Source organism: Hypomesus nipponensis, chromosome 16, assembly GCF_054491055.1.
Source record: "Hypomesus nipponensis isolate SF chromosome 16, ASM5449105v1, whole genome shotgun sequence".
NCBI lineage: Eukaryota > Metazoa > Chordata > Actinopteri > Osmeriformes > Osmeridae > Hypomesus > Hypomesus nipponensis.
The window spans coordinates 12,073,703-12,086,040 of NC_140376.1; the positions used below are offsets into that span (position 1 = coordinate 12,073,703).

General features: G+C 37.8%; 1 protein-coding gene across 7 annotated transcripts in view; it reads right to left on the reverse strand.

Annotated features, from left to right (window-relative positions):
* Positions 1 to 3,199: 3,199 nt before the first annotated feature.
* The window catches only part of adgrl2a (adhesion G protein-coupled receptor L2a), a 126,480-nt gene continuing 117,341 nt past the window's right edge, over positions 3,200 to 12,338 (reverse strand). For all 7 annotated transcript variants that reach the window (XM_084675532.1, XM_084675538.1, XM_084675535.1 and 4 more), the window contains 4 exons: positions 12,107 to 12,275; positions 11,801 to 11,929; positions 10,889 to 10,985; positions 3,200 to 5,451 (listed from right to left, as the gene is read on the reverse strand). In XM_084675532.1, the coding sequence (XP_084531658.1) occupies positions 4,664 to 5,451; positions 10,889 to 10,985; positions 11,801 to 11,929; positions 12,107 to 12,275 (1,183 nt within the window). In that variant the 3' untranslated portion in view covers positions 3,200 to 4,663. The remainder of the gene's footprint in view (positions 5,452 to 10,888; positions 10,986 to 11,800; positions 11,930 to 12,106; positions 12,276 to 12,338) is intronic.

The following is a 12,338-nucleotide window of genomic DNA, read 5'->3' on the forward strand; positions in this document are numbered from 1 at the left end:
GTAATGTGTCTCACTGTACCCCACTGTGTTGACCCATCTGTGTCCATACTATACAGTAACTTCCATTATCATGCTGTCTGTTCCAGCAGATCAAGGATCATGACACAGCTAATGATCTATATGAAGACATGAATAAATATTCATTGATGACGTTGGATTCAACTTGGTGAAGTGGAGGCGCCGAGGCAGAAATGTCATTGGCCAGCGCACCATTGTTGAGGTTCCCGCCGAGAGTGGTGGGAACATCTTTGTGTGCTGCAATGGGTTGAGCAGGCCCGTTGACAGTACTGTACTGTTCAAAAAATAAACTTTTTTTGCTGCATATGCGTGCTGTTTCATATTTGACTATGAAATTATTTGGCCTACAGTGAGACATTTTACAAAAGTTGAAATGGCTCATTCTCCAGACTCATTGTCATTCATATGGTGTGTTCCATTTCGAGAATTGTGTTTTCAATTTTGCACTACTGTGTGCTGTGAATGCTTGGTAGTGTGCAGTAAATGCTTATTGTGTGTACTGTTATGAATGGTATGTGTGTGTCATTTGAAATATGGCTGTGTGTACCAAATGAGAACACGAGTTCCATTTTGTAAACAGGTGAGAGATTTGATGGCAAAGAGTCATCTTGCAAAGGGAGTGTCAGGTTTAGCATTTTGTGTGTGAGGTTTTCAGTTTTGTGTGTGCAGTTTTGAGAAAGACGTTATTGTTTTGAGAAACGTGTGTTAACAATTGTGAAAAACTGTAACAAGGGTCATTGTATTTGTATTCAACCTAAAAATAGCATTGCTCATTGCCAAAATATCAAAAGGACACTGATGTTTCATAAATGTAGATGTTCATGCATTATTACCAACGCAAAAGCCTACCCACAAAACAAGTTGAAGGTTTATCTGTGATCTGCAACTTTTACTTTTAGGATCATAATAATCATGTTATTGGCAATCGGGCTTCACCTTTGATCCTTAATCCAAAAGAAAAACTTATATTCCTTCAGGTAAATATCAACTCGCCAACAATGTTGGCTTGGCAATATTTCATTTTGTTGCTTTTCAGTGGAGGAAATTCTCATCCTTTTTTTAATTCAAAATCTTGTATCTGGTAATTTCATAATTATGGGAGGGGATTATCGAGCTGGTGGCTGGAGCTGCAGGTTAATTGGGGTTTTCACCTCTGAGGGACTGGATCTAAGTCTCCGACAGGCCACAAATCCACACATTTGAAGTTTGGACAGGACGAAAGTGCTTGGAGAAGAAAAAGCCTGCATATTTAAAGGTTCCCCTTTAACTAAATTAGTTTTAAAGTTACTTTACACTGTAATGCTCAGAAGGATCAAATCACCATCCACAAAACTGACAGCAACCATATAGTATTTGGCACGGTGTGTTTTGGTCTAAAAGGGTGTGCCAATATTAATTAAGGGAATCTAAGGGGTAAAGCTGGTCCCACCAGACCAGATTACAACTTTAAAAACCTTTTTTATATATACAGATGTTTAATAAATTGGTATATGTTGGTCAAATATATTTCATATAGATGTTACATATTTGACAAAGCCATCAATATATACCGTAATAACGTGTATAAGGATACATGTGCTGAGATAATGTATAGGGGTAACGGTCTTCATCAGTTTTATAGAAGGGCTTATCAAACTATTAATATATTGCTCTAGATCAGTTTGCTATGACATTTGCTATGACATTGACGTTTGAGAGCAATGACAGTATTAATAAAGTAGAAGTTATTACAATGTGTACATTGTACAGATGTAAAATCCACAACAGTGCATGACTGGGGAATGCTCTCTATGTTTAATAACCTCATACATGTTTATTCTTAACAGATAATCAGTTTAAACAGATGTCGTTTTTTTCAAGCTGATACATTGAGTGTTCCAATTCCCGTTCAGAAAAAAAGAACCATGTATTTGACATATGAATGAAATATTAGTCAAAAAGTCATTTCAAACATATGTGTGCCTGTTAGTAACGGTCATAATCAATATAAATCCCAGTGTGACTGTCCTTTAAGTCAAACTATCAATCACAATCGCTTTCATTGCATTATACTGACATTTTTCCAGTCCAATGCATGCCTCCTTCTGTTTCCTAGCTATTTTCTATGGGAGACACAGAGCGGCGTGCCCCTTGGCTGCTGGCTTACATCTAAATCACTGTTTGACAAAGAGTGAGACTCCCCAGTGCAGGAGCGGGAGCTACGAAGGGTCTCAAACGGCAAGGAGGCCACACACAGGGTTGCAGGGGCTGATTCCAGACAGCTTGTTTCAGACTGAAGGGCTCATCCAAGATCATATTGTCTCTTGGTCACTGCGCTCAGGTAAATAAAGTGCAGAGAGGTCAGGAGAGTTGTGTATTTGTTTGTTGTGTATCAATGAACATTGCATTGATTAAAAATTGGCATTACCAAGCTGATGTAACAGCTATTCTTTTCTTTTTTTTCTTTTTTTTTTGTATTGCATGAGTCCTACAAACTTAGTCTCATAGTAACACTTTTCTTTTCATTAATGTAAATAAACCCTCTCAAGTCAACATTTAAGAAATCTACTGTAGAATCAGGACGAATATTTTATCCAAACTTTTTGTAAAAATAAATGACATATACAACGTATTACTTATACACTATTGTAGTATTGCGTATTGTAGCAAAGTTAATTTGGCTGACCACTCAAACCATTTGGGTTAACAACAAAATAATGTGGATCAATGAAAAACAAGACAGTTCTTAGATTATAATGTCCGATAACAATTTAGCTAAATGTTTTATGTTCAATTATATCAAAAGCCAAATCAGCCCTCACAGCATTAACATTAACATTCCTCTGACAGGAGTGTCAGATGAACTTATTTCAGTGGTAAACAGTTTGAATTCCAGCCTCCCTGCCATGAGCTGTTTTCTGCTTCAGTTGGTATCATATGGAAATGACCCATCATTTAGTAGTACCTGTGGCCATGTCAAGCCATGTCAGACTGACTTCTTGAGTACACATTAATTGTGTAAGTAATATACTTATTATTATGAATTTTCTTCACATTTCTCAAACTGTAACAGTGACCCTTAAAACTAATTTCCTACCAACATACTGAAGCCATTGAGAGATACAATGTTTTACTGCAAGTTTTAATGTTGTCTGGGGCAGTGCTCAATGATATGCTACGTGGACAATGCTGTGAACCGATGTCATTTTTACTGGAACTTTTATTGGAGTGTTACAACCACACAGAGTAACATTTACAATTAAATTTTCCCTACCTGAGTTCTCATTATTAAATTACATCAAAGGATTTGGCTTCTCCAACACAAAGGGGAAATGAACTTGACTAACCTAATGAGCTGCAATACCTAAAGGAAAACAAAAAGTCAAAAATATATTTTGTCTATAGCAAAGTAATAAAAGCTGAAGTCTTAAACAGTACAAAAACACAAATTACTAAAGGAACTGGCATTTGAAAAAAAATCTCACATTTATTTTTTTGTTAAACAAGTGTAGAATTTTACATCAGTCTTTAGTGATGGGCCCCTTAATAGTTTACAGAAAAAGATGAGCTATGTATACCAGTGCTGGAAAATATTTGCACATTCTCCATTCATTATTTGGAAATATTTCAATAATCTAATGTCCAGACCCAAGCATAATAAATACATATATAACGAATACAAACTTTATTGTCAGAAGATGGTTTTAAGTGATTGCTGCCCATGAACCTATATAATGACTGAAAAGATTAATTTCATGTTTTGGCATTATCAAATAAACCCAGTGCAATTGACAATATGAAATTCATTCAGGAAAACACTGTTCACAAGTGGAAAAAGTGAATATGCATTAATCAAGTTCTTTGTTGACTCAATTTGTTTTAATTATCTTTTTTTCTTCAAATGTAGATGAATGAAGTGTATGAACAATTAACACATTTTATTACATGTGCAACTTTTACACAATAGTCTCTTTAAATGTTAGATTTTCAATTAAAAGGTTTCTTTATATGTACTGTTTTTATTAATTTTTTCCTTGAGCAATACAACAAAATATATCTATTTTTGTAATTTTCCTTAATAACAGCTCAATGTACAATTGAGAAAATATAAGGCCAGGGGCTTGATTGCTAGGGGTTATACAATCCAAACTTCACGTGATGGGGGTAACTCTAGGACCTTATATTCCTAATTAAGTCATTCATCAGGAACGTCTCAGTTAAATTGTTGTCCTCATCCTGGCCCAAAATATTTATTTTGTATATAATACAAAAACAGGCTTTGACAAGGATTATGGAAGTGAAAACTGCTGATCTGAAATAGTCTATTTTTTTATTGTTCCGTTTTTATATATATTTTTGTATCCATTATTCAACAGCAGCATCACATTTAAATACATAATTGGTTCATTTCTTAAATTGAAATTGACTTTGCATTGTATGTACATTCTGTGTAAACTTCACAGCGATCGGAGTGACACTGCACTGCCGTTGCTGTGCACTTAAGTCTGTTTGTCTGTGTAAGGGTAAAAGAGGGTTGAAGGGGACATTGTTTGGATGGTAGTGGGACAGTTTGGTTTGGGCTCTAGCCACTTCCGCAACCTCTCTCAGAGTGTGTCCTCCAAAAGATAGGGCTGGTTACGGAGATTAAACGATGGTGATTTCAATCTTAAAGGCTTGTCACTAACTGCATCTGTCCTTCCCGTACATCTCCTTCAGGTGTACAGCCCTCTTTAGTAACAGGAATAATATAACCATCACTGTTCCCTCGACTGATCTGGTAATACGCTTGGAGCTGGTGTCCAGATCCTAAGTTAGGCATGCTCTTGTAGTAAACGTCCTCATTCTCACTCCTTTTGGAGGGGGAGGAGAGGTCCTCCTCTACGTCGGGGCTGCTCTCGGGGAATGGAGAGTCCCTCAGGTTAGGCATACTAGTGTACAAGGAGTCTCTGTTGGGGGACTGCAGGCTGTCGTTTGGCTCTGCCGTCTGGCTGACAAAGCCTCCGCAGCTCTCCATCCCCTCGGTCTTCACTCTCTTCTGAGGCTGGTAGAGAAGCGAGTGAGTCCGCTGGGGGATGAGAGGTGCCTCCAGTTCGCGGCTGTGCAGCTCCAGGCCCGCTGTGTCACTGTGCACCAGGGAGGAGGTGTCTGCCATGATGGCATTGTTTTCACCGCTACTCCCACCCACCGTCACCTTGGGTGGGATTCGTTCTGGGTGAAGGTGGTGGTGGTGCTGCTGTTGTTGGTGGTGGTGGTTCTTAGCCCGCAGGTTGTTGTGCACCAGCTCAGCGATGATCATTTTCTCAAAGGCAGCATCATCTAGGCTGAGGCCACAGTCTACAACCTGCACATTGTCGCCATAGTCCCCGTTGCGGAGCGAATAGCTATTATTAAAGTTACCATTTAGCGGTAGAGTATCCATTGCACTTGTGTCCCTCGTGTTGTTCAGTGAGTGTCCTAGAGGAAGAAAAGAAAACAGGTAGAGTGGATTTATATTAGTCAAAACCATTTCTCTAACAATGTAAGAGAGAGAGACATTATGTGAGAAAAAAGGTTCAATGCTGTTCAGGACAGTTCATTAGTTTAATGTAAGACAAAAAGTTGTTTATCTCTATACAATTACTTTTTTTAAAGAATATGTATGCATGCACCTAACATAGCATCGAAACACTTTACATGAAGGTTACATTAACAACCATGTAATTACACAGCAATACCTAGGAAAACATTGCAAATACATAGGAATTGCTAAGTAATTAAATGATAAGTATAGGTTATTACAAAAGTGTAATGCACAGTAGGTAAGAGGTAAGTGGATGTTTCAAAGAATATTTGAAGATTTTGTTACAAAAACATTATCAGTTTTAACATCTACTTAGCCTAGGGATGCACGATTATGGCCAAAATGATAATCACGATTATTTTGATCAATATTGAGATCACGATTAATTATCACGATTATTTGTTGATTTTAACCTAATCAAATTTGATTATCACAATGCATTGTACCTGCAGAATGGATGTGAATAAAACTCAAAATATACAATCAATACAAAACAAACGATCTCCGTCCACACTAGCGTTTTCAGATCTTTTTCAAAATGTTTGCCGTCCACACTAACACGGGTACATGACAATCGTTGTCATGGTTACGCCACTCCTGCCCCTCCCTCCAGCCACGGTGCCCTGTTTACATACTCCTCTGGAGATACTATTTGGTGTTTTAAAATTGTGCCACCAGGTAGCTGTTCAGCCAGGTCTCACCCAGAATCGCCACTCTATGTTTAGTTTAAACCGTCTTCTCTGCCGGGACGGGAGGTGCAAACGCAGACATATGTATGTGTTTTTAAATTTCCTCGGGCTAGTGTGGACGTGGCCTCTGTCCTCGTGTCCTCTGTCCCTGCGTGGTGCAGGGAACATCTTGTGATCAGACATTAGGTGTATTCGACTCTGCAGCTTACAGATTGGAGTTTATCATAGCCCAATACATAAAATGACAAATTTTCCGACTTTACAGAGCCGTTTATAACTCCTCCTCGACTGCAAGCGGCAACTCTCGCTGGTCGTTTCATGCAGCCGATGTCGAACGCACCTATTGGTTTACGGAGCGCTAGATTGGCTTTGCAAAAAATAACTTTGATACGGAGCGTTCTATTAACGGATAACACATTTTAAATATCGCTCGATCACGTGAATTTGATCGTGGGAAGCCGAAATCGTGATCGTGATTAAAATTTGATTAATCGTGCAGCCCTAACTTACCCCTAGAAATCCAAACCTCCTCCATATTAAGTAAGTTTTTTGTGTAATAACTGATTTAATTACCGCAAAACTGAAATATAACTACACAGCTGTTCCTATGTAACTACAATGTCGTTACTACAGGTATTGCTATGTAATCACATGGTAGATGTAACCTTATTGTTAAGTATAGAGCCTTTCCAATTCACTCAAGCATGTTGCCTTTGACTAACACACTAGTGAGAAAAGGGTGGAGGGGATCCCAAACAACATCTAACGAGAACAAATAATAATCATGACCATCAGAAAACATACAGCAAAGTTTAACATAACAGGAGTAGCCACAAATGGGTAAGCTACAACACTGACAGGAGATTCTATAGCAAGTTGTTATAGGATGAGTTGTGGGGGAAATCAAAACAAGACTGGAAAATATGGACGTATACAGAGAAATAAGTAATGGTCAACACGGGACAGCCATCTTTCTCACTACATGGGGAGGCCCACAAGCACCATCTGACATCATCACACACAGCAGGTGGAAAAGACTCACTTTGGACAACTCACATCATGTCTGTCTGCTCAGGCTATCTGGCCTAAGAGTAGCTGATGTACAAAAGAAAATAAAATGATTTATTTGTAACATGATGAAGAATCACTGACAATAACAAAAAAGGAAAAAACTTCTGCAACTTAGTCAGACCAAGGGTTCAGCAAATTAAATCAACAAGCAATCAAGGCTTTTTGGTTTTTCAGATTTAATGATAACAGTTTAGGTTTTGGGGGTTTATATTTTCATTACGTTTTTGAGCCTGTTTAAGTTTGGTACCAATTGTTCGATGCCAGTATGTGCCCAAGGCTGGCAGAAGTCAGAGCAAGTCTGCTGCCCTGTGCTCGGCATCCATCAAAGTGACAGTTTCCAGTGTAGCCCCAGTCACTTTAAAAGCAGTCCCCCCAAAAAAACAACACAACTAGGAAGGTCAATGGCAGTCATTTCAAGAATGTCTGCAAGCACTGGGGTTGTGGAAATCAGGAGTGATGGAACAAATATTAGTCAGATGGACAAAAGGCTGAAAAGGAACAGAGAAGTGAGTGAGTTTGCCATAATTGGTAAGGCAAAAATAGAAAATTAAGATAAATTCAGAGATACGAGAGTGAGATTAAGAGGAATGGGTATTTTGTGGTGACATTCTGTTGTTCAGATAAAAGATGGGAATGTTATTTGTAGACACAAAGATGAATAAAACAAGTATCAAATAAGTTATCGAAGGTATGAGGAACACATTTATATGAAAGGGAAAAGATCATGAAAAAGAAACCAGCTGGCACAATGACATACAGACAAATTGTTTACGCATTGCGATTAGACAATTTGATTTCAGGCAGGTGACGTCTCGACGCTTGGGGACAGATGTGACGGGAATACAACTGGACACTGAGACAGCTCAATGCTACAGGGAAAAACCTGTGCAGGTACATTACCCCTTCTATTTCCTAAATATTATCCTCTGCTACCAGGTAACAAAGCAGTATTTTCTCTCTATATCTCTAAAATAGAGAAAGATACAGAAATGGGAAGTGAAATTTCCTAAATCCATTCTCAACTAACACTCAAGACTGAATTGAATGCAAAGTACAATTTGATAGTTTGTGAACCACTTGCCCACTGAGTATATGTCAATGACCTTAAATAAACCATTGACTGTGCCAGGGTTTGGTTGTTTTTAATAAGCATGCTGAAAAAAAATTACATTTGATAGGCAAAGTTAAGTTTTACTCCCATACTTGTCTCTCTGTAGGTCACTAGAGGAAAGCATAAAGGAAAAGCAAAAACACGACAAAAGGAAAATGTCATTTCAATTTCTAAAACATAATTGCAATACATATTCATTGTCCTTTAACATATTTCTGAAATACTGGATCAACTAGATCCCTTAAATACCAAGGGATGTTTTAGGGCTTTTCATGGTTTTGATTATGTTACCACAACTCCTTATCAATAAATAACTCTAAACCCACATATTCAATTTAAATTATAAACTGATGTTGTGCTTGCATGGTAGCATACAGGACTCTAGGGGAAATATCCTCGTGAAAACAGAAGAAAAAAAGCATAGACTTAAGCTTTCAAATGATCATACAATTTAGATTGTAGCTCTTTCATTCAAGGAAGGTAGAAGATATGGTATTTTCTTCCCCAAGTTAATCTTTATGTTTTATTCTAAGGAATATTATGATTATTTAAAAAAATCTCACACCAGAAGGGGTAGATACTAATGAATTTCACTAAATTGTTAATAATGTACAGTGTCAATTATTCATTTGTGAATGCTAGTAAGTGCAAGTATTATACATTGAAGAAGTTGATACTCCTTGTTTACTTATAATAATGGCACAATAAATCAGTTGATATCAAAAAGCAAGATAAGAAAGTTGCTATAGAAAATAGAGAATGCACAGTGAGAATTAACAGTGTTGTGAAGTGTTAAAGCAAGCACACCTGGAGAGTTAAACACAGGAGCCGTAGGAGTGTTACATCCGACTGTTTCAGCCAGTAAGGTGTTATAAGGGTTGTTAGTGCCTTGTGGTCGAAGAAGAGGATTTGTTAGTAGATAATTGCCCGTCATTCCTGGAGTAGCAAGATAGAAGAAGAAAGATCAGGTTCCATTGTCAGGCATTGGTAAATATTTTTTCCTAATAAATACGTTATTATTCATTCATTTTTTGAAGACATTTATCTATGGGCTAGTTTAAATATGACTAAAGAAACATGACATTGTGATATCAAGCTAAGGATTAAATGACGATGAGCAAAGAAGAAAATCTACACTGTTTATGTAGATTTACTTCACATTTACTTTTGATTTTATTCCTGATGAATTGTACTGATATCTAACACAAATGAGTTGCAAAGCAACATACTACAGAAGGAAATTATTATGTCAGCTTTTCATCTTTCTGTTGTTTAGTAAGGGGCAATGTAACGCCACTGTACTTACTGCTTTTTGCTTTTATTTACCTCTTATCCACAAAAGTACTGCAATAATTGTTCAGATTATTTTCCCCCTCAACCTAAACTTGAATAAACCCATTGGAAAGGCTAATTTAGCCTCGCCCTCAAATGTATTGCTTGAATATTCCTTGACTAATTCAGATTATGAATAGCTCTACTACTCCCCATTCTTCCTACACTAAAATTTACTCCAAGTAGTAGTGCTTCTGTAGATGGAACAGAGCCTTATGACGCATTTCCAGTCCCATTCATCACTTTGTGTGAAATGCCATTTGTCTTGTCAGGCGGTCTCGGAGGATGTTTTAATGACAAGGGAAGCTTCCTTCAGATAGAACCCTCTTTAGTACACTATACTCAAGGGTAACTAGGCAGGGATCTTTCAGCACACCAGAGACGGATCTATACTCAGCCTTAACATATAACATAAGGTTTATTCTAGAAAGAAAAACAAAAAACTGTACTGATAGATATTGATGCATTGGCATGTGACCTGTTGTAACCATTCTACCCTGTGCAGACTGAAGAGCTGAGGAGTAAAAGTGGGGGGGAGGTGCAGGGGAGCGAATGGGTTTAAAGTCTAGACTACCTTTTCCACGCATGCTTGGAGAGCCATTTTAGATAGAGGCAGAGCAGCATAGCTGAACAACACACTAAGCCAGGGTCACCCAGAGTTGAACATCATCTTCTCATAATTATATTTGTGCTCAAGTTAAATAATGAATGACAGTTTTTTTCCTCTACTCGTGGATCTCTGTTATAGCAGAAGCTACCTCACATACTAACCAATTAATGAGCCTCTGCTAGTAAAGCACACCATTTTGTGCAGAAATAACTTGTTTGGAGTAAGGACATTTTTTTATTTTCGTGGATTGAGGTCTGAACTTTGAATGGCCAGCACTTTAGCACAAACAGCACCGCGCTGCCCCCAATTCATCGTTGATGTTCGCTGCCCCACATGAAAACGCTCAAAATATTTGAAGAAGGGATTTCTGTAATCCTCAGTTGGCAGACACAGGGATGCTAGCCTTCCTTTGGTTGAGTCCTATCAAGCCAAACAGGTTTCATTGAAATTGTATGTATTGGACCTCTGTCTATCATGTAAATGGTATATGTGAAGGAATAAAGAGGTGTGTGACTGACCTTGGTTAAGGGTAGAGGTGCTGTTGATATCACCTGAGATAAAGGAGGACTCAGATTGCTTTCTTACGGTGTCATTCCACATTCTCCTGATACGGCTCTGTCAGATTAACAAGGAATAGTTATTCGGACTTGAAGAAGCATCTTTCACTTCAAAGATCCACTTTCATTACGTCTGGTATTGTAAGTATCGCCCTGACTGACCTAAGTTTATACAGTGTACCAAGTGCCTGATGTGATCTTCCTGAATTATATTAACAGCAAATTACCATTTAATACTCTTAATAGTACTTAATAGTAATACTCTTAATTAATAGTCCCATTGCTTAAGAAGTTAAAAGGGGAATATCCTGTGATTTAAGCAATTTTTTTTGGCTAAGGTTTTACTCGAGTTCAAAGGTTGGAACATTTTCTCCTATCCAAAATAAGTATTGTGCCCTTGGGAAATAATTCACATCAACTGGTATTTCGATTTTTAAAGAAAAAAGTAATGATTTGAAGTAAAAGTAAAAGTAAATAATGCTTTGGAAAAGTGCATTCATTTTTTCCATGCTTGTGGCAGTAGTGAGAGAAAAAAGAAGAAGCAGGTGCTAAGGGGAGGAGCAGGAAAAAAATATTCATGCAGTATACTAGCTAAACTATGCTTGTTATTCTTGGCTTATTCTCCAGTATGCACAATTAGACCCAGCTACCATATACACTAATCTGTAACTACTGTAGAAAATAATTCCCAATACATTTTAAATATATGTTGTCTTTAATGATTTTACTTTCTCAATCATAACATCATAGGGAGTTTGGTGACAATGTTTGTTACTTTCTGTTGTTGATTTCCCTATTTCACTTTTGATGTTGTACTGTATTGAACTACAATATATGCCTAATTTATGGATGCTAATTTGGTAGAAACCGTACCTGTGTGCCAGAGGAGTAGCGGGCACTCGTCCTGGCTGTGGATGTCTTAGCAGAACTGTGGGAGCTCTCGGTGGGCAAGCCACCACAGCAGTATGTGTGTCTGAAGCACTTGCTGTACTCTTTACGGACCTGAGTGCACAATTATTCAAAAAGTTTTGCTAAAATATACAATACAGCTCTATATACCTTTGCTAAAATTAGGCAATATTGTTTTAACTGAAACATGTCAGTATGATTGTGTGATTAATGTACTTTTACTGCATGAGTAAATTGCCACATTTGTGCAGGATAGGACCACTAACTTACTTTTTTCTGGAGGAGGCAGTGGAAGATAAAGATAAACATTCCTTGGAAGGTGTTGAATGTAGTAAAGAGGTAGGCCATCACCACGGAGGACTCATTGATGAAGAACAATCCAAAGGACCAAGTCAGGCCCAGCAGACACAGCAGAGCAAAGGCTCCCAGGACCCAGGACCTAGACTCAAACAAACACACAATGAGACAAATCCATTGTGAGTTACTGTTCAAAACAGCTGCA